The sequence below is a fragment of the Leuresthes tenuis genome, unplaced genomic scaffold (assembly GCF_036924035.1).
Source record: "Leuresthes tenuis unplaced genomic scaffold, fLeuTen1.0.hap1 SCAF_3, whole genome shotgun sequence".
Taxonomy (NCBI): domain Eukaryota; kingdom Metazoa; phylum Chordata; class Actinopteri; order Atheriniformes; family Atherinopsidae; genus Leuresthes; species Leuresthes tenuis.
The window spans coordinates 24,713,783-24,738,172 of NW_027325357.1; the positions used below are offsets into that span (position 1 = coordinate 24,713,783).

General features: G+C 40.7%; 4 protein-coding genes and 1 non-coding gene across 8 annotated transcripts; 4 read left to right on the forward strand and 1 right to left on the reverse strand.

Annotated features, from left to right (window-relative positions):
* Window positions 1–66: 66 nt before the first annotated feature.
* On the forward strand, window positions 67–5,144 carry LOC140303794 (ras-related protein rab7). 3 transcript variants are annotated; one of them, XM_072382700.1, is made up of 6 exons: window positions 67–118; window positions 2,448–2,510; window positions 2,690–2,816; window positions 2,935–3,153; window positions 3,350–3,478; window positions 3,600–5,144. In XM_072382700.1, the coding sequence occupies exons 2-6, from the start codon at window positions 2,458–2,460 to the stop codon at window positions 3,693–3,695; spliced, it is 624 nt and encodes a 207-aa protein (XP_072238801.1). In that variant the 5' UTR covers window positions 67–118; window positions 2,448–2,457; the 3' UTR covers window positions 3,696–5,144. The 3 variants fall into 3 exon arrangements, with proteins under 3 accessions (XP_072238801.1, XP_072238799.1, XP_072238800.1); XM_072382698.1 differs by having other exon boundaries at window positions 75–424; XM_072382699.1 differs by having other exon boundaries at window positions 75–411.
* Window positions 5,145–5,185: 41 nt separating this feature from the next.
* Window positions 5,186–7,316, reverse strand: hmces (5-hydroxymethylcytosine binding, ES cell specific). Of its 2 annotated transcripts, none has more exons than XM_072382697.1 (6): window positions 7,128–7,316; window positions 6,647–6,790; window positions 6,388–6,555; window positions 5,866–6,020; window positions 5,576–5,768; window positions 5,186–5,470 (listed from the first exon to the last, which is right to left on the reverse strand). In XM_072382697.1, exons 1-6 carry the CDS (start codon window positions 7,314–7,316, stop codon window positions 5,285–5,287), a joined length of 1,035 nt encoding a protein of 344 aa, XP_072238798.1. In that variant the 3' UTR covers window positions 5,186–5,284. The 2 variants fall into 2 exon arrangements, with proteins under 2 accessions (XP_072238798.1, XP_072238797.1); XM_072382696.1 differs by having other exon boundaries at window positions 6,346–6,555.
* Window positions 7,313–13,828, forward strand: LOC140303795 (tubulin monoglycylase TTLL3-like). The gene is made up of 14 exons (XM_072382701.1): window positions 7,313–7,400; window positions 8,723–8,846; window positions 9,512–9,600; window positions 9,707–9,872; window positions 9,944–9,999; window positions 10,095–10,223; window positions 10,323–10,437; window positions 10,556–10,660; window positions 10,740–10,932; window positions 11,036–11,184; window positions 11,258–11,501; window positions 12,604–12,863; window positions 13,012–13,187; window positions 13,273–13,828. Exons 2-14 carry the CDS (start codon window positions 8,759–8,761, stop codon window positions 13,765–13,767), a joined length of 2,265 nt encoding a protein of 754 aa, XP_072238802.1. The 5' UTR covers window positions 7,313–7,400; window positions 8,723–8,758; the 3' UTR covers window positions 13,768–13,828.
* A 698-nt stretch (window positions 13,829–14,526) lies between these two features.
* uqcrc1 (ubiquinol-cytochrome c reductase core protein 1) lies at window positions 14,527–19,652 on the forward strand. Its single transcript, XM_072382695.1, has 13 exons — window positions 14,527–14,636; window positions 15,806–15,946; window positions 16,081–16,167; window positions 16,274–16,403; window positions 16,658–16,856; window positions 17,216–17,295; window positions 17,393–17,508; window positions 17,854–17,997; window positions 18,288–18,448; window positions 18,587–18,672; window positions 18,759–18,847; window positions 18,945–19,020; window positions 19,115–19,652. Exons 1-13 carry the CDS (start codon window positions 14,574–14,576, stop codon window positions 19,177–19,179), a joined length of 1,437 nt encoding a protein of 478 aa, XP_072238796.1. The 5' UTR covers window positions 14,527–14,573; the 3' UTR covers window positions 19,180–19,652.
* On the forward strand, window positions 18,090–18,211 carry LOC140304274 (small nucleolar RNA SNORA26). The gene has a single exon (XR_011915267.1). It is a non-coding gene; the product is annotated as a small nucleolar RNA SNORA26 (small nucleolar RNA).
* Window positions 19,653–24,390: the final 4,738 nt, after the last annotated feature.

The window sequence follows — 24,390 nt, forward strand, 5'->3', positions numbered from 1 at the left end:
TGTTTTGTTGGTCCTCCAGTCCCGTGCAACAAGGCGTGACCAGGGCGTGACGTCAGCCTCACGAAGACAGCTTGTTTTGGAGGAAGTGAACAGAGCTCGTTCGACTAGCAGCTAGCAGGTTAGCTTGACAGGAAAAGCGAGCGTCAACGGGAACTGAGCGAAACAGACCCATTTACCCAATCGTTTTACATTGGCATTGACAGGCCATTGATTTTGATAAGAAGGGTTATTAGAAACGCTAGTTATTAGACAGCTGTTCAGCTGTCGACACTCTAAACGTGTTGTTTTGTTGCAGCAGACATTTGTTGGAGCTGTTAGCCTGCCTGCTGTCCTGCGCGTTAGCTAACACGTCCATCCGAAGCAGAGGAAAAGTCCACCTTTGATATTTTTTTCTTTTTTTCACCTCCAAAGGTTCGTCGCCAAGGTTTGTTTATGGTAATCTAAGCTGTCGGTGTTACTGATGATATTTCTCAACAGTATAGCTAACGTTATTCAAGTTTTTCAAAGGTTAATAAACCTGTTTTAGCTAACGAATGTTAGCTTAAATTAAGAAGTGTAACGGTGACTTAACTGTTAACTCATGGACGTTTTGTGTAGAAACGTTAGCCGCCTTTGTTTTGGTCTGATTTAATACTAATGCTATTTACAAGTAATTTCCCATCCCTGCATTTGCTCACCTTACTGTGTAGCATTTTTAATCAACAAATGCAATGCTCATTCTACCCATCTAATAATTTATAAGGGTGTTTGAAGTGTGTGGTCGGTGGGTAAAATATCCCCGTGACTCCGTTTCAGTTTATAAAGAGGAAACATTTGCAGACTTATTCCAGTTATACCGGCAGCTTTATCTTTTCCAGGGACAGCACTTGGTTTGCTAATCATGCCTGCCAAGTCATGGTTCCTTTGGTCGTGTGTTTAAAGCCATGTGATCAGTCCCTGACACAGTGTCATGGGGTACAGATTATGCGAGCCGCTCAGACAGCTCTATGTTAGTTTTGCCTCAACCCGTGGCTTCTTGTTCGCGATGGCGTTTCGCCTGAAAAGTTAAAGGATGCGTGTTTGGAATCTTTAACTTCAGTATCGCTGTTCTCAAAGCTTTACCTGATCGGAATGATAATTTGAGTCCCGTCTGTAATAGAGTTTGGACTTTGGCCATTACAGCTGTATGAGGAGGTTATTATTGCGTCGCACCCACAGCCGAAGTCAGTAATGCTTTGCGGTGTTTTCCTTAGCTAGCCCGAACATGGAGGTATTTAAGACACTGTGTCTGGTACAGGATTAATCTGTATGTGATATGGATGGGTGTTATATTACAACTCCAGGATCTATGTGAAGCTGATAGATCTGACAATGGGGCAATAACATTTTAAGAGGAAGAATTAAAGAAAGCTTACATTGAGAATGAATTTCCTGAACACAGCTGTAGTAGCTTGGCATTTGCAGTTCAAACTTGCAGAATTATTTAGATTATTTCTGTTTGTTTGGGCAGATATAAATATCTGATGGAAAGTCATCGATATGCATTTTTTTGCGATAAATACAATTCACAGCAGCCTCCACTGTCTTTTGGAGTTCTCATTTTCCACAAGTGCAGTCATTTTGGGGTCAGACAGCTATTTCAGTGAATGGTTTGTTATATAAACATTACAAAAGCAGTGCTTTGCAGTATAACAAAAGAACCAGAAGAGAAAAAAAAATACGCAGGGACAAAAATGGCGAATGAAAGGCTCAGCTCAAATACCTCAACATGACATTGAAGTACTTTATTAAATCTCAGATGGAAAATACATTGTTGTAGTGTTTTTAAACATAGTCTGTACCGGTTCTTATTGCAGCCGAGCTGAAGAAGCCTCTCCCTGAAGAAACTCTACTGTTTCCTCAGTTTATGGTGCAGAACCAGTGTGGTATTGTCAGTTAGGTTGTTAAGCTTGTGCAACAGAGCTAGTTTTCTTTATCAGTTTGTTCTGTTTCTTTGAGACTGATGAGTTCCTGCCCTAACGCAGATGGTTAATACAAGATATTCATCACATCTTGCTGCAAATGCTGAAAGACCTAAGCTTCCTCAACAAATAGAGGCTTTTCTGTCCCATCTTCTCATCTTGGGTAGCCTCACTGTTGCCTGTCTGCTGTCCAAGCATCGTTGTGTGTAGACACATGAAACAATACAGTGCAGCTTGTTGTTTATTACTGTACATTTTGTTGTATGTGAAGTAAAAGGACGGCTGAGTAAAGGACATTTTGCACCCAAAGTGATTGACAGAATGAGCTCATTTCTTTGAGTTGTCTCTTGAAACAACCTCAAATCTTATAACTCTTCAGTAGAATCCCATATACAAAGGGTTATCACTAGGGCAAGGCTGTATTCATCTTGTTTTTAGCAATGCCAGTGCTGGTTTTCTAGAGAGGGCTTTTACTCCACCTTCTAATTTTGCTTTTTGTCCTGACAGCTGTGGCAAGATGACGTCAAGGAAGAAAGTACTACTCAAAGTCATCATCCTTGGAGACTCGGGGTAAGTTGAGAAGATCCCAAGAGGCCTGAATAGTGACCCATTATTTAAAATAAAATTTAAAACGGATAAAAACAGGCCATTTAAGGATTTCACCAATCAACTCGCAGTAGTGGCTGTGTATTTCACTCAATCTGGCCCATTATGTGTTCTGAATATTGTTCTGTGATGTATCTTTATAGAGTTGGGAAGACCTCATTGATGAACCAGTATGTGAATAAGAAGTTCAGCAACCAGTACAAAGCCACAATAGGCGCAGATTTCCTGACAAAAGAAGTCATGGTGGATGACAGACTCGTCACAATGCAGGTATTAACGTATAACAAGTATGAAAAATATCTTCTTCTTTTGGAGATTGGATCTTTTTCTGCATGTAATCTGTCCAAGTTTGCCTTAAAGCTTACATCCTGACCACCCTGTGTTTCAGATTTGGGACACAGCGGGTCAGGAGAGGTTCCAGTCCTTAGGTGTTGCATTCTACCGTGGAGCGGACTGCTGCGTTCTGGTGTTTGATGTGACAGCACCCAACACCTTCAAGACTTTAGACAGCTGGAGGGACGAGTTCTTGATTCAGGCTAGCCCACGAGACCCGGAGAATTTCCCCTTTGTGGTGCTAGGCAACAAGATCGACTTGGAGAACAGACAGGTACTATCTGATTACATGTTTACCAAGTACGACATTTATCAGGAACCTTTATTATCATTTTGTGTAGTTGCGCTTTAATCCAAAAAACAAATTGAGATTGACATAGCTTTAAAAAAATGTCTTGGATAACACTCTGCGATTGTCATTTACCTGACGTTTCCGTTGAATACTGAGAACGTGTCCCTCTGTCTTTCAGGTCACAACCAAACGAGCACAGGCTTGGTGTCAGAGCAAGAACAACATCCCATACTTCGAAACCAGCGCTAAGGAGGCAATCAATGTGGAGCAGGCCTTTCAGACTATTGCACGCAATGCTCTTAAACAGGTAATGGGACGCTAGCAAGGAAATCCAACAACTTGACTTTAAAATGCACAACAACTTTTAAAATGGAATGTTTCTGTTGAAGCTTGAGGGCACTTATTTTGTCTCTGTTGTCTGATCTCAGGAGACTGAAGTGGAGCTGTACAACGAGTTTCCTGAGCCGATCAAGCTGGACAGGAGTGAACGAGCCAAGCCGTCAGCAGAGACCTGTAGTTGTTGAGGACTCCGAGGATCTTAGGGGTCGCTGTTGCCCACACTACCCTGTCTTGCCTTGTCTATATACCCTCTTTCCCATGGCCCACTGTGTTATGCCCTAATGCCCAACATACAAGCAGCATCCCACTCTGAGAATATTACTACACACAAACATGCTGCACTCACCTCCTTATGTAAACAAATTACACATTTTCTATAAAATATGAGTCTCCCAGCCCAAAGAACACCTTAAAAAAGAAAAAAAGACATTATGGCATTAACTTCTATGATACTTATAACTTCCAAGAGTTTCTCCTTCGTAGCTCTGGTGGTTTGGGCTCATCTCACTTTCAGTTCCACGTTTTGCTTCTTCCACTCCCAGTTTTTGGTCCCAGCTGCTTTTAATTTGATACTTTGTGAGAAATCAGAGCATTACTTCTGTATTCGTTTGGATGTTCTGGTTTAAATTAGACAAATTCCTTCTCCTTTTTTAAAAAAAATAAATAATCGTGATTTCAGTAGCAGTGGTGGCCGTTTTCTTTCTCACAACCCACCACTGCTGCCCCATGTTTTACTCATTTGTGTTGTGGCTTAAATTACTTGTTACCATGGTTTCACCTTACCTCATTTAAAAGAAAAATATTAAGTTCTGATAGTCCAACAGGAGCTCATGTATGAAGGTGTGCGTGTAGATAACATTAAGATGCTGCCTGCTGATTCTCGTTAACAGAACACAGAATTGAGAATCCAGAACAACGACAAGTGCACAACGACGTGTGTGTACAGAATTTTCTTTCTTTTTCCTTTTTTTTTTTGCACTTTGCTGTCGTATTCAGTAACTGAAGACTTATTGAGACAACTCGTTTCGAGCCACAATAAACGTCATTGTAGCTCAGGTTGAGGACATCGTGTGAATACAGACTCGGCTCCTTGGTGTAAGTGCTGTTCCTCTGCTGTTGGGGAAATAAAGGTTTGTCTTGTAATCTATAACTGTTCATACAACATTTGACGTTGACATGAATCAAATCAACAGTGTGTCAATCTACCCGTTGTACCTAGAGGAAAGACTTTTCTCAAAGAAATTAAGTGAGTACTATTGGCTACAACATTTTCTTTTTACCGTCAACTATTATCTGCAAACCTCTCAATCATTGTGTGGGGAAGGCAAAAGGTTGTGTTGTAAATCTCCATATCTGACTGCCAGTTGCTCATGTCTGCAAACAATCTTAAGTGCTTGAAATTTCCTTTAAACCGATCAGATCTTTAACTGTCTGATTGTAATATATTAAAACTTAGAAATTCATTATAGTCTGAGATAGCATACATACTGTAACTCTGAAAGGTGAAAAAAAAAAATGGGGGAGTATTTGGCATTCATCATTATATTATTAATATGATGAATGCCCAGCATCTACATTGTTTCAAAATGTCTTTGCGTTTCATGTAATAAAGGATAATAAAAGTCTTGAATAAAGCATTCGGTGATGAAAAGTATTTATTGATCTAATGTTGTAACTTACATTTACAAAAAAAGTGAGCATGCAACGTTTCTCTCATACCTGTGAGTAGAAAAAATAAGGCCTAAATGGTCTTTTCAGTGTCAGTTAATATATTTCACTTGGTCTTTTGTTTCTTGCTGGCTCCCTGAAGCCACTGCTGAAGCGCTCCCTTGGACTTATGCAGAGTTCCTTGCTTGCTGTCTTGCTCTTCGTTGCCCGTGTCAGATGCCTTCCTCTTTGAAGGGGAGCTGCTCGATAGCCAGCTCATCATCATCTTATTGCTTGCGGTGGGTTTGGGCCCCTAGAAATCGAGGGTCAAATATGTCAGCTAAAACCTTCCGTCTTGCTCAACAAATCCGGCTGTCCAGTTTCATGTTCCAGCAGCAGTTACATTATTATTTCCTACCTTTTTGCTGTTGGGATCAACTGGCTGGAGGCACTCTGGGGTGTTGTTGCGTGAGTTATTTACTACAGAGGACACGGGGTGAAAGGACAAAATGTCTTTAGATTGAAGCAGTTCCAGAGCATCGGAAGACTTCACCTTCCCAAAATCTAGCCATCTTCTCACTTCTTCCTCTCCGTCCAAGATCGCCGGCATCCTAAAACACAATTGCAAATCGATTTGAGATTAAATATGAGCACAAAGAGAGAGAAAAAAAACAACTTTTTTTCCCCCTTCTTATCAGCCACTCTCACCGATTGTGGATGCTTTGCAGATTTGGGGAAGCATTCACAGTGATAACACTGTACGAGTACAGGGGTTCTCCACCATCTGGTGGTGTCCAGCAGTCAAACAGTCCAGCCATAGTCAGCAACCTCCATCCATTCCACTCACTTGGTGCTTCTACATCCTTGCCCACGCAAAACAATAGAGGGAGTGTGCTCAGTATTCTCAAATGAAAGAAATTGTAAAGATTTAATGAATATGTGTTGATGAAATGCTGCTGTTATGGTTTTGATTTTATTTTATTTTTTCACATCAATATCATAAGCACAAGTTTGTGTGTCACTTGAAATTTTGAATGAAGGGAGAGGAAAGAAAAAACAAAAAACACCTGGAGGACACATGCACGTTTTGCCTGACTCCCCAACAGGAAATTATCAGCAATGTCAATTTCCGCTAGATGAAAGAAATGTTCACTGTGCTTATATTGAAAAAGAAACATAGATGCAAACCTCGGACCAACTAGAGGAGGTTTCCTCTGGGGGGCACACTACCTTCTCCTTATTGCGTGCTGGAGTCACAAGGTCATCCCGACACCTTTTCTCCTGGCTGGAACCCTGAGGGAAGTAGATGAAGAAAGGCTGCTTCCCTTTTTCCACCCTCTGCCACTCATAGAAACCGTCTGCCAGGATCACACAGCGCTGTCCCTTCAGCATGGGATCCTTTGGAGAGAAGACGATTGGAAGAAAAGTCCTGTGTGAACATACTAAAAAGTATAGGAAATATCAAATAGCTTTCCACAACTCTGTGCACCTTGTATGACTTCTTCTCCAGTATATTCTCACTGCGACAGTTGCTGGTGCTATATTGCATCTTGCCCGGGTCGTTCGCCTTGAACCACGCAGGTATCAAACCCCAACGCATGGATGCCAGCACGCGTTCATCCATAGGTGCATTCTGAGGGTAAAACAAAAACATAAGCATAATTTACTACCATTGGTTTGTTTCATAGTGTTTGGGAATATGCTATAAAAAATGTATGAACTGTGTATCATGGCGTAGTGAAGCTCAGAGAAAATAATTCAACAAGCATTACAGTCACTGTGTCCATCAACTGAACAGAATATATTCATAAATGGGATCCACTTCTGTAACTTAGGGGAGACTACCTTTTTTTTTTTTACTTTTAGCAGCAACAATCTGAAACTCCGTCACGCACGGAAGGACGCGGCCAAAAGCAACATTTAACACACTTGAGCAGCGTTAGGACAACAGCTCGACTGGGCTTCGTTACCTTGTCAAAATGTCTCTGTGACAGCAGCACGGGACTCATGGACTGTGGGCTCTTGTTGTAAGAGGGTCGGTATTTGTCCGCGTCTCCATCCCTCCAGAGGGGCTGTTGCCGCTGACCCTCTCGGTTTCTGTAGGAGCAGGCCTGTCTCACTTCGTCAGGAGCAAGCGTGCACGCGGTTCTTCCACACATTTCAACGGGCCGAAACAAAACTCTTCCAGCACCTGAGGAGGTTCAACACACAGGCTCAGCTAAACATGTCAACAGAATTAGCAGGTTAGCTTGACGAACTTCTACCAAAGCGTATTTTCCTCTGACTGTAAAGACATTTTCGAAACAGAGCTGGCTTACCGGCGGATGTGCAGTGTTGTGGTAGATTTATATCAGAAAGTGGAACGTAATGTGTCAACGCTGTTGTGGGTGTGTGACTTTGTGTACAGCTTAGTGTGTATTTGAATACAGTGCGGGGATTTGCCTGGACGAGGCTCTGAAGCGAGTGCTTGAGGAAGCATCGTGACGTACGGCCGCCCCGCCCTGGAGAAAAAAATGGCGCCAGGTTACTTAACGTTAGACGTCATAATTAAGATTTTTCATAATATGTTGCCAATAGAGCTGTGGAGTATAGCTGTAGTTGCTGAGATTTGTGAAAAAGAATTTAGACTTTAACACAGTTCGCACATAAAGCCATTTGAAAATGTTTTAGGGTAGAATAGCTATGTACAAAAAAAGGTATTTGTCCTTTTAACCGTCGTTTTTTAATTCAAAACGTGTAAAGTCTGTATAACTGGATGAGTAACAATAACCTAAAAAAAATTGCTTTCCTACTATAATCTTAAAGGTTGGTGTTAATACAGCGCCCCCAAAAAGCCAACATTTGTATTTTTTTTATTTATTTTCTAAGCACATTTCAGCCAGAAATCACCCTCTTATCGTTTCACATCTTCCGGTTTTATTTCTATCCATAATCTCAGACTAATTTGCTAATGTAAACAGCTGTGAAAGTTAATCGGCATCGATTAGTTCCGGTTTTTAACCTCTTCATTTGTTGCGTATATCCTAGACCAGAGCTATAGAGTATATACAGTATAAACTGAGCTAAAGAGTATAGCTATACAATACTGTATATATAGTATATACTCTATATATCTGCCCTAGACGAGAAAAAATAAACACATATAACCGTGGGAAAACAAATTGGAGCCATTGTCTGGTGGTTGCCATAGAAACAATAAACAAGTTAATAGTCGAACTCGCCGTTAGTTTCTCCGGTGAAACTCAGCTGGCACCGAGGTTAATACACCTGTGTCTCTCAGGTGAGAAGAGCGATTTTACTGGGGTTTACTTAGTGCCACAGAACATTTTACTGATAGCTATTGGTGCAGTGTGTTACATTAGACACATTAGTTACACATTAGACACATTACATTAGTTTAAAAAAAATTATTAAGCTGAGAAAAAGACGCTTGAGATTTGTAGAGGACCGTGTAGTGCTGTAGTTGAACTTCAGCATTGACTAAAAACAGCTTGTAAGTTAGTCTCTTACAGACACAGCATCTACAAAACTGTAACTGTTTTTGCTGAAATGATTTGTCTTTCAGTTGTGCTCACCATTGCAAGAATGAGTTGATGTGAGTATGGATGCCACCAGTTTGGGTCAGTCTGTCCACCTTGGTCAGGAAGGACACCGGGCTACAGATGAATGCCGTGCAACATGTCCAGACAGTGAGTGAATATCAAAAGTATCAGTTTGTAAAGTGTTATTTTTTTCCTTCAAATGTTAATCATAACGTGGCTCCATCACCATGATTTATTATATGCTGTTCGAATCATCAGCTGCATCCAGACTGATTATCAGTTCTTGTATCTTTAACAGAAATCCAATTTTTTATTTATTAATTTGTTGTGACTTGGACTCCTCATTAAACAGAAGCACGAAAGGTCATAACAGCATGGTGTTACACCTCCGGAAACATTTGCCCGTTGCATTCACAGAGATGGGTAAACGATCACAAGCGCTGAATTAATAATGAAGTCACAAGCAGGGCAGGTGGCCAAATATTTGAACGCATGTATAAAAGTTTCATGACTTTACTCTGTATTTCTCCAAACCTTACACCTTTAGGTACAATCTCTCTACATCATGTCTGAATATGTAGCTTGCATGCACCCTTTTGGGAAACGCTTACTTGCAAGAAATCCGTATACATTTCTTGGAAAGCATATGTTACATTGTAAAAAAAGGAACACCTCATAACATGAATTACTAAGTTGGAGTGTGACAACTTGGTTTAAGGATTTATTAGTAATAATAAAGTAGATGGAAATTTGTACACGTCAGTGTGTAGTCTGTGATGATGGAAGCATGACTCTGTGTATGTGTGTGTCAGCAACACGTCCCGAGGCCAAAGTTAGCCGATCTGTTATTAACCCAGACAGACTGAGGACCGCCAAGGTCTGTGCAGATAAAGCTGTCAAGGTGAGCGAACATTTTTGTTAAGTGGGAATTTTTGCAGTCACATGCAAAATTTTAATTGCTCCCAGAGAGAGCGCCTAATTTGTTTTTCCGCTGTTTCTCGTCTCAGATGCATAAGATATTCTCCATCCAGGGTCCTTACCCTGTCATTAGGGCAGCGTTGAGAGCCAGAGGCTGGGTTGAGCAGCGCATGCACTGCTCCAAGAAACAAGCACATCAGCGTCGGTGCAGTGAGGGCAGAGCCAGCTCAAATAATGCTGGTGACAGCGATGAAGGTGAGCTACTTGTAGACGTGTGACTATCAAGAGGTCATATTTTGTTTTTACCCCATTAATGTTCTCCTCAGAGAACTCAGATGATGCTGAAAAGGAGCAGGACACCAATGGACTACATGATCTAATGGTAAAAAGCATTGGTTATATTGATAATACTAAAAATTAAAGTAGTAAAACTCTTATGAATTCAGACAACATTCCCTGCTTCTTCTAATTTTATAGTCTCGCATTGTGCGGAATGAAATGGTTTATTTTTACTGGACAAACCGGAGAGACGTCATCAGCACGAACATCTTGCAGAAAGAACAAATTATTAATCATTTTGCAAAGGCAGGCAGCTTCGCCACCAAGGTATGTTTTCTTAATGTTCAGTCAGTTTTTCAGACTATGAGATGCCTCCAATCTGCTCCACTGACTCATCTTTACAATTTTTTTCTCTCTCTCTGACAGGCAGGGTTGTGTGTAAACCTGAGGAACCTTCACTGGTTTGATTCAGCTGACCCAGACACCTTCTTCCCCCGCTGTTATAGACTAGCAGCCCAAGATGAGAGGCATGCTTTCATTGGTTAGATCTGATCTTACATCACTTATAGATTGACTACACTTATATCTCTCAGATATTTCTCCAGCAGCCGCCGACTTTCACTCAGGGATACTCATCTCTGTCTCTGTTCTCTGTGCAGAGGACTACCGGCGGACAGCTTGCACCAGTCTTCTGAAGTATATTGTAGAGAGGGACCAGCATATTCAAGAAGGGGGAACAAGCCACAACATTCAGGCTGTTCGTGGTATGATCATTTCCCACATGACCGTGTAGTTACTCTTTCAACCATAAATAGTGCTGTCACTAATCTCCTCCACATTCAGGTAAGAGGAAACAAAGCAAACAACGATCCAAACCGTTAGCAAACTCCCAAATGATCAACGGTGCACTCAAAGTTTGTCAGGAGTATCTGGATAGTTTGGAGCACAGTGACATAGACACGGGCATGGAAACACCACACACACTGACATCGGAGGAGTGGGCAGAGTTTATTGACAGTTACTACTTTGTTGTTCAGTGAGTGTTCATCAGTGTGAGCTTGAGAGAGAATAGATCATTTTGCAAAGCTATTTGCTCTTCAGGATCTCCACATTGAACCACTTTTTGCTTCTTCACTCAGTGGAGGAGCACAGATTGAGACCAGTGACTATTTTGTAAGCTGCTGCAAGGCCATGCTGAAGAGACTGGAAGAAGACAACCCACAGCTGGGCATAGGTGGCATACACAACATTTGGATCATCAAACCTGGGGCAAAGTCCAGAGGCAGAGGTAAGAAGTCAGAAACAATCGGACTTTGCATGTGTCACAAAGTCTTGCGTGACTTGTTTCTCCTTCTATCAAGGTATAAAGTGTGCCAAGCGCCTTGATCAGATCCTGAGCCTGGTGGACAGTGATCCAACACTTGTCAAGGATAGTAAGTGGGTGGTGCAGAAGTACATCGAGCGCCCCTTGTTGGTCCATGGCACCAAGTTTGATGTGCGCCAGTGGTTCCTTGTTACTGACTGGAACCCTCTGACTGTGTGGTTCTATAAAAAGTGCTATTTGCGCTTTTCCACACAGCCTTATTCGCTCGATATACTGGACAGGTAAGATAGCACTTACACTAATAATGAAAGAAACAGATATGAAAGCAGATTTATTTCAAAATAGATGAACGGGAACTGAGAAACAGAATATGGCAAGATGATTTTGCATGTCATTTTGGCGGGAGATTTGATTGTACATCTGTGCAAGATCTAAATAACTGCTAGGTCTCACCACATCCGTATGCATTTATAATCTAACTGCATCTGTGAATTTCAAATTGACTCAAAGACTGAAAGTAGTATCTGAAACTTCTGTCTACCAATGCACATACTGTATAGTGTGCGCTTCCCATGACTCAAGATAGATAATTATTAACTGCAAGCTCTTAGAAAGTGAGAGTAAGGCTTGAAAGAAAAGAACAGCGTTAGGCTGTATTTTTCTTTGCAAAGTTTTAAAAGTAAAAGGAGTCCTGTTAGGAGGGCTAAAGTTCTTTTCTCATACTGTAACTCGGGCTGTGTGGTTTAGACAGTTAAATGCAGAGACAGACAGAAACGAGTGGTTTTGCCATTGCGGTAATGTAGACATCAACATTAACCTAACCTAAACTTAATCTTGGTACATCTAGGTCATATCCCATCTCTTTTTATTTAAATCATTCTATTTATATTAATCAATAAAGGGTAAATAATGGTCTTAAACTATGAAACTAAAGTATTATTCATCCACATTTCTAAAAAAGTTGAGACACAATGTTTACACAATATCTGAAAAAAGAGCAGGAATAGATTATTGTCAAATTATTTAATCATTTATTTTAACAAAAAATAACAGAAAGACAACATGAAATACTGAAACTGAGATATTCTAATGATTTTTTTAAAATGATATGCTAATTTTTAGATTTAATGCCAAGAATGTCCCTACATTAAAATGTAGGAACAGGAATAACACTGGAACAGTCGTGTAGTGTGTACAACAAATGGGATCATTTCACAACTAATTATATCATTTGCACAGGGTTAAGTATAAAAAAATGTCTTCTATGTCATGTAACTATATTGTATTTACTAAACCTAAACATTGTCAGAGAATACTCGAACAACAGACCATGCATGTGTCTATTAACTTAGATTTAGTTTCCTTTTCCTTTTCATTCATCAGCTCTGTGCACTTGTGCAATAATTCCATCCAAAAGCACCTGAGGCCTTCTCAACAACGTCATCGAGGTATTCCAGTAGACAACATGTGGCTGGATGAGGAGTTCAAGGCCTTTCTGGCCAGTCAAGGCAAGGCAGCTCAGTGGGAAACGGTGGTGGTTCCAGGAATGAAGAAGGCCGTGATCCACACGTTACAGACTGCTCAGGATCTGATGGAGTCACGCAAAAACACATTTGAGCTTTATGGTGCTGATTTCATGTTAGGTATGATGCACTTGGTTTGTATGTTACTTTATACTTGTAAGATAATGAACAGGGCAGTGACTTCACAATCAAAGGAAACATAGGTTTTCTGAGTTCCTTAACTATGAATTTTACAGAAAAAATATTGTGATATAATCTTGTTTCTCAGGTTGTGACCTTCATCCATGGTTAATAGAAATCAATGCTAGTCCCACTATGGCACCTTCAACCCCAGTGACAGCGAGTCTCTGTGCTGCTGTGCAGGAGGACACATTGCGAGTCGTTCTGGACCGGAGGGTTGACCGCACTGCAAATACAGGAGACTTCCAGCTTATATTCAGGCAGGTAAGGTTTTAGTATGTAGTATGCATGTAAATAACCTAAATTATGTTGGTGACACAGTACTTTAGATATGACCTTTTATCTATAGGCAGCAGTAGAGGTACCTCAGTACATAGGAATCAACCTACTTGTTGAAGGGTGCGCCATTAAGAGCCCCTGGCCACTTCCTCCACTGAAGTCCTCCCACCGCTCAGCACTAAATCGCCGGGGCACCATCAGAGGGAAGGATCCTTCAGGAGAAAAAGTCATGCCTTTGCCTAAGATGCTGTTGAAGAGTGCAGAGCTCAAGAGCAACAGCAGTGAGACACTGCCAACTCCTCTTCTTCCTCCTGAACCACCTGTGCCCAGGCCAGTTCAAACCCCCACGCTTTACTTGCCAATTACAGTCAGTAAGTCTGTTAAGTCTGTTCCTCTTGATGGCAACTCACCTTCTGGGCTTTTGTGGAAGAAACAAGCCGAAGTATCAAATGTGTGCTTGGAGACAGTCCAACGGTGCACTATAGAGAAGCAACAATGTCCTTCGCCGCAAGAGATTATAGCTCCCAAACAGCCCAAAAAAGAAGTCATTGGCCCCACGAGTTAATTTTGGGGTGTGCTTTTTGCAGGGATGTTTTCACCTACCTCACAATAAAGCCAGGACTGAATCAATGGCCATGTGTTTTATATTGAATTTCCAAATCCACAGCAAATCTTTTTACTAATATGAGTAAAGTAAAGTAAAGTATAAAAGCAGTCATTTAGAACATGCTGTCACACCCTTAGAATTTCTTATCAAACTGAATTACTCTGTCACAGCTGTTGCTGGATCAGAGGCATTGTGTTTTCGTTAATCCGTCCACCCCATTCTCATTAGCACTATCAAACACCTACGTGGACAATTACAATTAAGGCAGTGATTCTAGTTTTATACAGTAAGGTCACACACCAAAGTATCAGGTTTGTGACAGGAAAAGAGACGACTAAGTCAGTCTTAAAACATTTATTTGCAGTATTTAGAGTTTGGATGAGATAATCTGACTTCATGGTAGTCTGGTTTAATTTGTTGTGAAATTAAGAAAAAGCTTCAACATATTTGTCTGACAGTTATTATAATTGAATGAGTAAAGGTTTAGAAGGCAGAGAATACAATTATTGGAAAATTGATTCAATTGTTTGTTATTGCTAATTCATTTAAAACTATTAAGATAAGAGTTGAGAAAAATAAAAGTGGAACTCATTGGAATCGTCAGTCAATACTCCAATTGGCTAACCTCATTGTCAATAACACACAATGAACAGTTGGTGGCGGTGATACCCATCTGAAAAGCTGAAACACTTTTTTTCCCACGAAGAAGAGACGAGACAGCGGAACAGTCGTGTCTGGCCTGCCTTCCTTAACCGAGCTGAAAAATGGCGGCGTCCGTGTGCCGAGTTGGGAGCACCGTGGGTCGAGCCCTCGCTAAAGCCCGCAGTGTAAGGATATTTAAAGGGACACGAACGATTACAATATAATCTAGGTTAGCGGGACATTGGTATTATTTTCCCCAACAATTAAAATATCTAAAGGGAAAGTACTTGATAAGTGGTCTGGCGAACTTGCTAGCTAGCTGAGCTGTCCGCTTTTCAGAGGCTATGATGAGTTAGCTAACCGGTTAGCATTGCTTAGGTAGCAGTGAACGCAAGGTCAAGAGTGAAATGAAGCTTTACCTCTTATAACCACTTGTTAACATGTGACATCCACTTCATACAGAGAGAATAGTCGCCGTTTCAGTTGTCTATGATTATTCACAAAGCAAGTTATTCTAGTATTTGTAATTTGTCCTCACTTGCCCTCAAAGCTTCGTGGCTAGTAGCGTTAGCATAGTGACTTTTGAAAGGCAGATTCTAAGTGACACTTCTGCAATGTTGTTGCGGTTGCTCAAGTGGTTTTGTTCGTGAGAGTTGTTTGTTGGAAATAAGAGTATATTGAAAAATTTACAGTGAATGAACATGATGTTTTCGATATGGCTGGTTAAGTCACATACATTTTTTACTCAGTAACTTGTGGACGCTAATTGAGTTCACTTTGTCGCCCGCTGTCGTGTATGTCCTGTGTCATTGATTAAAAACTGAGGAAGTTCCTTTGTCATCTTATCAGACATGTATAATATATTAATATAATGGCTTGAAATCACAAAATACAACATTTTACTATTCAGTCTGTTTTATTGTATGTAACACAGGAGTCGAACCGATATAGTGACAGTTTCTCGTTTTGTTTGTTTGTTGTAACTTTGATAACTTTAGTTAGTGGTGGTGAATTTGAGGGGGGCATCTAAACTTAAGATTTGGTCTTTAGCCAAACTTCCTGTTTAGCATTTAATGGTTCAGCAGCTTTATGATAAATTCAGAGGGTCATAGATGTGAACCTTCTGTCACTCAGTTATTGTATCCATTCTGCTTCTTTTTAATTACTGTAACCATTTTCAGTGATGAAGCTTAAAGTCAGTCCCCCTAATTCAAGCTGAGTCATTATTCAGAGCTTGCTATTTATATACATTACATACATAGTTATAGTCTGTAATGACATGCATGTGTCAGATTGCATGCATGTGTCAAATAAGATAAACATGCAGTAACAGGTTTTTATTCTGTACTCCTAGCCCATCCTGCTGTCTCTAAGGCGTGGGCAGGCCTCAGTCAGCTATGCCCAGAGTCTGTTGGGAGCCCCAGAGACTCATCTTACTACCCTGGACAATGGTTTGAGGGTTGCATCAGAAGATACTGGGCATGCCACTTGCACAGTAAGAAATTTATTTTTGTTGTTTGTATATATATATATATATATATATATATATATATATTCAAAAAAGGTTATTAAACTTTTTATTTTTGTACCACAGTAAATCTCATTCTCCTCACATCTTGCCAATCACAGGTTGGACTTTGGATCAGTGCTGGCAGTCGCTATGAGAGCGAGAAGAACAATGGAGCAGGTTTTTTCCTGGAGCACATGGCTTTCAAGGTAGACTTACAAAGTTTTTATTTTTACACTTTAAGTGAAACATTAGTAAGTACGTAAACATTGCCATTGCACAGCTTCCTCAATCCACGTTTTCTTTAACCTGCAGGGAACAAAAAATCATCCTCAAACAGCTCTGGAGCAGCAGGTAGAGTCCATGGGTGCCCATCTGAGTGCTTACACTTCACGGGAGCATACTGCATACTACATGAAGACCCTTACCAAGGATCTACCAAAAGGTGAGACGACTTACTGAGAAGGCAAGAAACCACATATTATTTTCTTAGTTATTATTATAAATTGATAATTACTTGACAATTTTTAAAGATATTCTTAAGGAAAATTAAGGCTTTCAAAATAAATCAGTCATTTGCAACATATTTACACTGAGTCCCAATTTCTTTGGTATTTGTTGTAATAGGCAGTATTTAATTTAATTATTATTTTTTTAAATTTTCTTAGCACAATCTGTGTGTGTTTCTCCCGTTTTCAGCTGTGGAGATCCTGTCAGAAGTCGTGCAGAGCTGCTCACTGAACGAGGCAGAGATGGAGCAGCAGAGAGGTGTGGTGCTGCGTGAGCTGGAGGAAGTTGAGGGCAACTTGCAGGACGTCTGCCTGGACCTGCTTCATGCCACAGCCTACCAGGGCACTCCCCTGGGGCAAAGTGTTCTTGGCCCCTCCAGCACTGCCAAGTGGGTGGAACTGCAAGCCCTCACACACATACACTGAAATGAGTAAATGTCTCAGATCAACCTAGAATTGCTTTCATTGGAAGCACAATAATGTCAAAGCTATTTATTGTTGTTATATGTGATTTTAGAACTAGTAGAATACAGAGCACATCAACATGATCATTTACTAAATTATTCTTCTCAAAGCCTACATCTTAGACTTGTGTGACCTTAAACGCTATGTTGAGCTAGTGCCTGCAGTAAGAACAGTGCTGGTACCACACCCTCCCAACCCATGTTCCCAATGTCCCTCAGTTTACAAGAAACAAACAGGAAATCAAAAGAGAATTCATGCCGTTCCTTGTTTTCAATGCTTCCAGGAATGTGACCCGCCAGGACTTAGTTGATTACATCAACAGCCATTACAAGGCCCCTCGCATGGTGCTGTCTGCTGCTGGAGGTAGAGCCTCCTCTTTCTAATATACAAGATCACAAGCTGCCTGTGGATTTTTAGTTTTCATGTGGTGGTTTGGTTTTCACCTGTGTTTCATTTACAGGTGTAAATCATGATGAGCTTGTTGGTTTGGCCAAGACTCACTTTAGTGGAGTGTCTTTTGAGTACGAGGGTGATGCCGTCCCTTTGTTGTCCCCCTGCAGGTTTACTGGTAGTGAGGTGAGATATTTTTGTTTTTCTTTTTGTTCTCTCTTAAATTATTTAACATGTCATCCAAATGTTGTTTATTCATCTTAACTTATATTCAGATGAATGATTGGAAGCTGGGGTTTAATTGGAGATATTGGGTACATTATTGAGTACATTATTAGAATACATATAACAATTATAAAATCAAGTTTGAAATGGCTAAAAATATAAAAATTGAATAAATTACTTTCACTGTACAGTTCTACTTTTTATACATGTGATTCTGACTTGTGACTGAGAATTTAGTACGAACTCTGACATTATATTTACAGTTGTTGTAAATTGAGGATCTGCTGCTTTTTTGCCCTCCCACAGATCCGCATGCGTGACGATGGTTTGCCTCTGGCACACATTGCCATCTCTGTAGAGGGTGCTAGCGCAGCTAGTCCAGACATTGTGCCCCTAATGGTGGGGAACGCCATCATCGGCAGCTATGACCTTACCTACGGCGGTGGAAAGGTTTGGTGTTTTCTACTTGTTTGGTTTTGTTTATGATGATTTGAAAAGGCAGCAATGATGAAACTTTACCAGTAATGGTTCCCCTTTAAGCTTTGCCCACTTGGGATTGTTTATGTCTTAAGTGGCCATTATGAAGGGGTAGAGCATATTCCTCTCTGAAAACCTGAGTCAGGGGGTCTTTCCTCTGTCTCTGGACCTGTTGAGAGGAACATTGCAATAGTTGAAATCTAATTCTAAAGCAGTCCTCTAAGAACAGTAGAACAAGAAGTGTGTTCCATCCTCTCTTACAGCACCTGAGCAGCCGCCTGGCTCGTTTGGCGGTGGAGGACAAGCTGTGTCACAGCTTCCAGGCCTTCCACTCCTCCTACAGTGACACCGGGCTACTGGGCATCTACTTTGTGAGCGATAGGCACCACATCGACGACATGATGCACTGGTCTCAGAATGCCTGGTCAGTGATGACTACATAACAGATACCTGATCTAGATACCAGTGACAGAAAAGTGGTAGATTACAGTGAATTATTGAATGAATACATGTTTATTCTCTTCCTTTTTGTTTTTTTTGTTTCTTTTTCTCCCCTCTGTAGGATGAACCTTTGCACTACAGTCACAGAGAGTGATGTAATCAGAGGCCGGAACGCTCTGAAGGCCAGCCTGGTCGGACAGCTTAATGGTATGTCATGTGTCCATCTTGTATCTCTATAAACACGCATACACAACAGCCATGAACTGGAAGTCAAGAGCCTGTTAATCTCTTAGGAACAACACCAATTTGTGACGACATCGGCAGACACATCCTGAATTACGGGCGTCGTATTCCTCTTGCAGAGTGGAATGCTCGGATTGATGTAAGTTTACTGAAAAATTCAGATTGGTGCTGTCTACTTTTACATCATGTGGCAGCCTTCTGATGTAAAACATTTTTAAATGTTCTTCTTTTTTCAGGCTGTGACCCCCAGGATGGTGCGTGACATCTGCTCCAAATATATCTACGATAAGTGTCCTGCTGTGGCAGGTGTCGGTGAGTTCTGTGCGATTTTGGTATCTTTGCAGCAAGCACTGGGCCCATACTGTTGTAATATTTCTAATCTTTCCTTTGCATTTGTCTCCACCAGGCCCCATCGAGCAGTTACCCGACTACAACAGAATGCGCAGTGCTATGTACTGGCTCAGATTTTAAGAGAAGTTGTGGCATTGCTCCATGTGTCCCGTGTTTGCTCCCTATCTTCCTCCTTGACCTCACTTTGCTTCCTTTCGTCATCATTGCAAGACCGAACATCTGAAGACTGTGCACATCATTGGGTGACTGCCATTCATCGTCTCTTCTGCCTGACTCCCTCTTTTATCCCACCTTCCCATTCCTCCATGTTGGCCATGAGGGGGCAGCCAGCAAGAGTATTGAAATTACACTGGTTACGAATCGGTTTTAATGCACAGGTACTCCTCATGTGATACTGTCTTGTAAAGGGAAGGGTAGTGAGAGTGGACTTGAGTACAGAACTATTATCAACATGTCACTATTCAGCCAATGTAGAATGAAACCAGTATGGAGCAAGAGTATATTTATAATTTCTGTAACATTTGTTTCTGTCCACTATTGTACATAACAGAAGCTGTCATTCCGACAAAAATAAAATAAAATGAAAAAAAATCGTATCAAAGGTTTGTCTCATCTTTTTATATTACATTCCAAAAAATAATTTTATTCAGGCCTGAAAATGTGTTATGAAAACTCTATGGGCTCCCATCAATTGTTACTGTAAATACCAAGCATGTTCAAGAGCAGGAGTAGCAAGAGTAGCATTATTTAAAAAAATAAATAAATAATAATTCTGCTTCTGTTTCTGCTGTTATCAGTCACACTGCAGTAAAATGTCTGAAAAGTATATAAAGTGGTTCTAAGGAGGACATAAAACCTCCCGAGACTGTCTTTGGAGGCTCCTGTGAGTTTAATGCTCTGACTAACAGCCTCCACGTTCATTTTTACAGTTATTACCACGACTGAAGTCCAAACAGGAGATTTAGTTCTGTTTACTGCATTTGTGCAAATGAGCGGAACTCATAGTTTGCAACCGCTGGCTACTGCGTACTGTCACTTGCAGATTAATTTTTCTTTTCAGCCCAAATTGTGAACTTAATCGGGCAAAAGATTTATGCATTTTTTTCTCAAATGATTTTTATTAAGCTTGCTGACTTCTTTGTCTAAAGATCCTCTGTCAGAAGCATCTTGCATCCCAAAGTAGGACCTGCTGTGACGTGTTTTCTCTTAAATCATAGACATGACTTGGTCCCAATTTAATGAGCTGTTCTGCGTCATATTGTATCCATGACAGTAATGACACTGGTATAGCATTTGTTTGCTGCAATATGACATTTATGTGACTCTTGATTGTTAATCTGTAGTTAACTGAGACGTAAGCTCAGGGCCCTTGAGGCTCCAACCATCGTTGTTACGCTGTACTTGTAATACTCCTATCATTAGTTGGATCAGGATAAGTCGTTTGATGGGCCGAACTGGATGTGATACAGGAAGCGAGGTAGGCTTTTTTTTTTAAATTATTATTATTCTTTCGGTCTTCCTCCTGGGCCTGCAGCCTCTTCCTTGTTGTTCTCCTCAGAGCTATCACTGCTCCTCTGTCCTGCTTCTCAATCCTTCCCTCCTCTCCTTCCCATAATAGAAAGACTTATGTACTCAAACAATTGCCGTGCAGCTTGAATGTTTCTATGCCATGCCTTAAAAACATCAAGTTTCCACACAGTGACACACATCTCATCATGCCCAAATTCATATGCAATAATAGAGAGCTCAGTTGGAAAAATCTATCTGATGCTCATTTTTAGATCTTCGGTCAAATCTGAAACAGGATCAGTTGATTTTTTTTTTTTTTTTTTTGCCTGTTTAGTAAGTTAAAGTTAGATTAGTAAGTAAGATTCTCCTCTCCCCCACCTCATCACCTTTGATAACAGCTGACCCAGCAAAGTTAAAGTCACTGTCACATTCATGGGGAAGGTGCACATATGATATTCATGGACTGAAAGCAACTAAATAAATTAAATCATAGCTTTTCTGAGCCTTTCTTATCATGGCGGTCATCTGAAATGAAGATGCTTTTTTTTTTTTGTTCCTGTTTACTGCTGTTTATTTGTGGTGGTGGAATCATTCTGGTTATTTGAGCTGTTACCAGCCTGCAGTACAATTTCTCGTAGTCCAAAGGACCACAGATGAGGCGATATTGTGCCTTCTTAAAGATGTTTGTGACTGTCATCAAATTTTCAAGCCTGCACCATTACTTAAATGTTCTTGAAAATAAATGAGAATATTCAATGACATAAGTTCATAATAACATAATATAAGAGACCAAAAACATAGATACCAGTAAACTGTAAAGACCTGAAATAGTCTGTTTGGATTTAACTCATCTTAAAGCTTGTTGGTGCTAAACTTCCAAACTGAAGCAACTATCCAAATCAATATAGGCAAGCTATTATGATTAGTATTGTGTTATTTTTAGAAAGGGAAAGGCGGCAATGACTTCAGAGGAGGTGAAATGAAATGAGGGGAGGGTGTTTGGGTGTAGGGATGTAAGAGATGAACAGAGAGGGAAGGGGCAAAACGGTGAATGAGCAGCCGACTGCTAAGTTCATTGGAACCTCTCACTGTGAGCCACACAGGTTGTTCCTCCAGCAGCTGAGGGAGAAGCTGACAGTCGGAAGATACGGTGTCACACTGCAGCTCAGTCACAGAGAGGTGATCGCAACCGGAGGACAGAGAAGTGCCTTTTTTGTCAAGTTACCAAGCTTTCCCAGTGGTGACACTGAGTGAGTATTGACACTTATCACCATCCCTCTCGGGTTTTTAGCTGTGAATGGCAGTAAACAGTGCATGATCAAACAGAAAGTTAGACAAAGTAATTGATGCTTTAAAGAAAGTGTAACTTTGAATTTAAAAGTCAACTATTTGACCTATAGTTTGGGTCAGTATAGTTTAGTGATACAACATGCTCTTCTCTCTAAACTAATCTCTGCAACATTTAGTATCAATAAAATGAGAATATCAAAGCTGGACATCATTAGTGTTGCATGTTTTTTGGAGGAATTGTTGCAAAAAAAAAGAAAAAATACCCGATGCAATTCATCACTGAATGATGCCTTGTGGAGTCACAGTAGTGTAATATTGAGCCTACAGTTGATTCTGATTCCCCTTGCAGACAGTCCTGACCATGAGAAGTGTGCGTGTGTGTTTCTGCCTGGCTCTGCTGCTGCCCTGGTATGCTCAGAGCCTGAGAAGCGGTCCATCCTTTGCCCAACTTGATGAAGACACACAGAGGGATGTGCTGGCCGTCGACATCTTAAATCGCAGCGATGTGTTGAACTCATTGCTCCGGTCAGAGCATCACTTGGTGCTCAGGCAAGCACGAGCCCCGCGCCCAGCTTCCCAGGTGCCAAAGCGAGCCCAGCAGGGCTCCCGCTTCGCCCTGTCCCTTGATGTCCCTACCAGCATCCTTAGCGTCCTCATTGATCTCGCCAAGAACCAGGACATGAGGACCAAGGCGGCAGCCAACGCAGAGCTGATGGCACGTATAGGCAGAAGGAAATGAAAGCACCTGGTAGCAGCTTGATGGAGAAAATCTCACCTTGCAGCAAAGTTAACACACTGTGGCATCAAAACCTGTCAGAAACAACATTAGTTCAGGTGAAACCAGTCATTGCGACCAGTATCTGTCCTTTAGAGCTTAGATCTACTTTACTTTCATACTTGTTCAAAAAACAACAAAAAAAAAACTTATCATACAACCTCATTCTACACATTCAACAGACTGACTCTTGAGGGACAAATAATTAGACATACTGATGCAAAACTGTCACATACACAGGACACTGCAAACAGTACAAGATGAAGCTGGTCTTTTGTCCGAAAGATTATTTATCACTGGATCAGAAACTGGTTTGAAAATGCGTCTCATGTGTTTGTATGTGTGATTTTGAATTCAAAGAAAAGAAGTTGTTCAATTAAATCCAATATGATAATCATATTTCTTCCTCAAGTCTAATTCATTTCCGCACTGATATCAGCCGTGCTTAGTAATAATTACAAGCATCAGCAGCCAATAAAGCCCAAATGAATGGGTCTTAGCCAAATGAGCCTGCGTCACCCACAACAGCATCTGATGTGTGATAACAGGACAAAGACACAGGCAGGATATTGACCTCTGGGAGAAGAACAGACCCTTTCTATAAAATTTGTTCACTACTACTTGATAAATTCGGCAAACAAGGCACAGCTATTTTGAGTTAGATTTGTTTTAGATTAGAATAACATCTGTTGGATGACTCATCTGTGCTCCTCTACAGTGAGCAGAAAAATATGAGGCAACAGAGGGAAATAAACTGGTCATCTGACTTACATTTGAGTTTGTTCCGTTTTTCCCCGGTCATGAAATTGAATCATTTCACGTGTCGTTTCAGGCTATTGCAGCGATACGTGTGTAAACACAAATAATATCACTGTGACTGAATTAAAGGGCAAATAAATCAGCGAGGCTCCTAAGCCACTGTTTGGCAACATCTTTGCTCACAAGCAAAGTATTACAATGCTTTTATTTTTTCAGTTCACTTGATAGAATTCCCTTAAGCATCTGCTGCAGCAGTTCGAACAGACAATAAAACAAAGAAAACAAACGAAAAAAATCTCTGCTTTTTCTACCAATCTTACTGTGCGTTTCAACTCGCATAACGAGCCTCTGGTTTCCACTCTGTGGCGTCTGAGGTCAGTTTCCGGTGAAGTGTACTCAGCAAACGCGAATTTCATATGGATAAATCTAATTACTCTAATTTTCATCAGGAGGTTATGGCAGTAAAGATTTAACTGGAGGCGGTTTTAATTTATATAACACCGCATGTGTCATCCTCTGAGATGCTCCGGTGTTTATTTGGCCTCTTTAGTTGCGCAGATCGGCTTGGACAAATGGATTCCTGCAACATCGAGAAATTAACTCGCAACTCAAGATGTTTCTAGCGGCAGAAAACAACCGAGAACGAGTATTTAAGTGCTCAATTGAATTTAGGCACACATTTCAGTATTGTGAGTGTTCACATTTTGTGATGGAGTATACAACTAACCGTCATTTTCACCCCTCAAATTTGAATTCGACACACATGGCTTTTTTTTTTTTTTTTTTTTACATTTTATTAGAAGTATGACGTGGTTTGCTCGAGACTTACCCATGCAATATTATATAAAGTCAAATTAGTTAATATGTACCAAATTCAAAATGAAAATGCTGCTTACACTTGAATACGTGACTATAAGGGTCTTAATTTGACACCATTTTCTGGAAGGCGCAGTTTGGAGACCTCAGCTGCGCTTCTTTGTTGCTAATCATGTCTTTCT

What these genes read in the sequence shown, in the direction of transcription:
- uqcrc1 (XM_072382695.1), top strand. Translation starts at nt 14,574, where the DNA reads ATGGCGGCGTCCGTGTGCCGAGTTGGGAGCACCGTGGGTCGAGCCCTC. An exon ending in CCCTCGCTAAAGCCCGCAGT is followed by an intron (nt 14,637 to 15,805) that starts GTAAGGATATTT and finishes CTGTACTCCTAG; the next exon opens with CCCATCCTGCTGTCTCTAAG. An exon ending in TGGAGCACATGGCTTTCAAG is followed by an intron (nt 16,168 to 16,273) that starts GTAGACTTACAA and finishes TTTAACCTGCAG; the next exon opens with GGAACAAAAAATCATCCTCA.
- LOC140303795 (XM_072382701.1), top strand. Translation starts at nt 8,759, where the DNA reads ATGGATGCCACCAGTTTGGGTCAGTCTGTCCACCTTGGTCAGGAAGGA. An exon ending in AGTTACTACTTTGTTGTTCA is followed by an intron (nt 10,933 to 11,035) that starts GTGAGTGTTCAT and finishes TTCTTCACTCAG; the next exon opens with TGGAGGAGCACAGATTGAGA. An exon ending in TCCAGCTTATATTCAGGCAG is followed by an intron (nt 13,188 to 13,272) that starts GTAAGGTTTTAG and finishes TTTTATCTATAG; the next exon opens with GCAGCAGTAGAGGTACCTCA.
- LOC140303794 (XM_072382700.1), top strand. Translation starts at nt 2,458, where the DNA reads ATGACGTCAAGGAAGAAAGTACTACTCAAAGTCATCATCCTTGGAGAC. An exon ending in ACAGACTCGTCACAATGCAG is followed by an intron (nt 2,817 to 2,934) that starts GTATTAACGTAT and finishes CCTGTGTTTCAG; the next exon opens with ATTTGGGACACAGCGGGTCA. An exon ending in TCGACTTGGAGAACAGACAG is followed by an intron (nt 3,154 to 3,349) that starts GTACTATCTGAT and finishes TCTGTCTTTCAG; the next exon opens with GTCACAACCAAACGAGCACA.
- hmces (XM_072382696.1), bottom strand. Translation starts at nt 7,316, where the DNA reads ATGTGTGGAAGAACCGCGTGCACGCTTGCTCCTGACGAAGTGAGACAG. An exon ending in CCTCCTCTAGTTGGTCCGAG is followed by an intron (nt 6,021 to 6,345) that starts GTTTGCATCTAT and finishes TGCGTGGGCAAG; the next exon opens with GATGTAGAAGCACCAAGTGA. An exon ending in CTGCAAAGCATCCACAATCG is followed by an intron (nt 5,769 to 5,865) that starts GTGAGAGTGGCT and finishes ATTGTGTTTTAG; the next exon opens with GATGCCGGCGATCTTGGACG.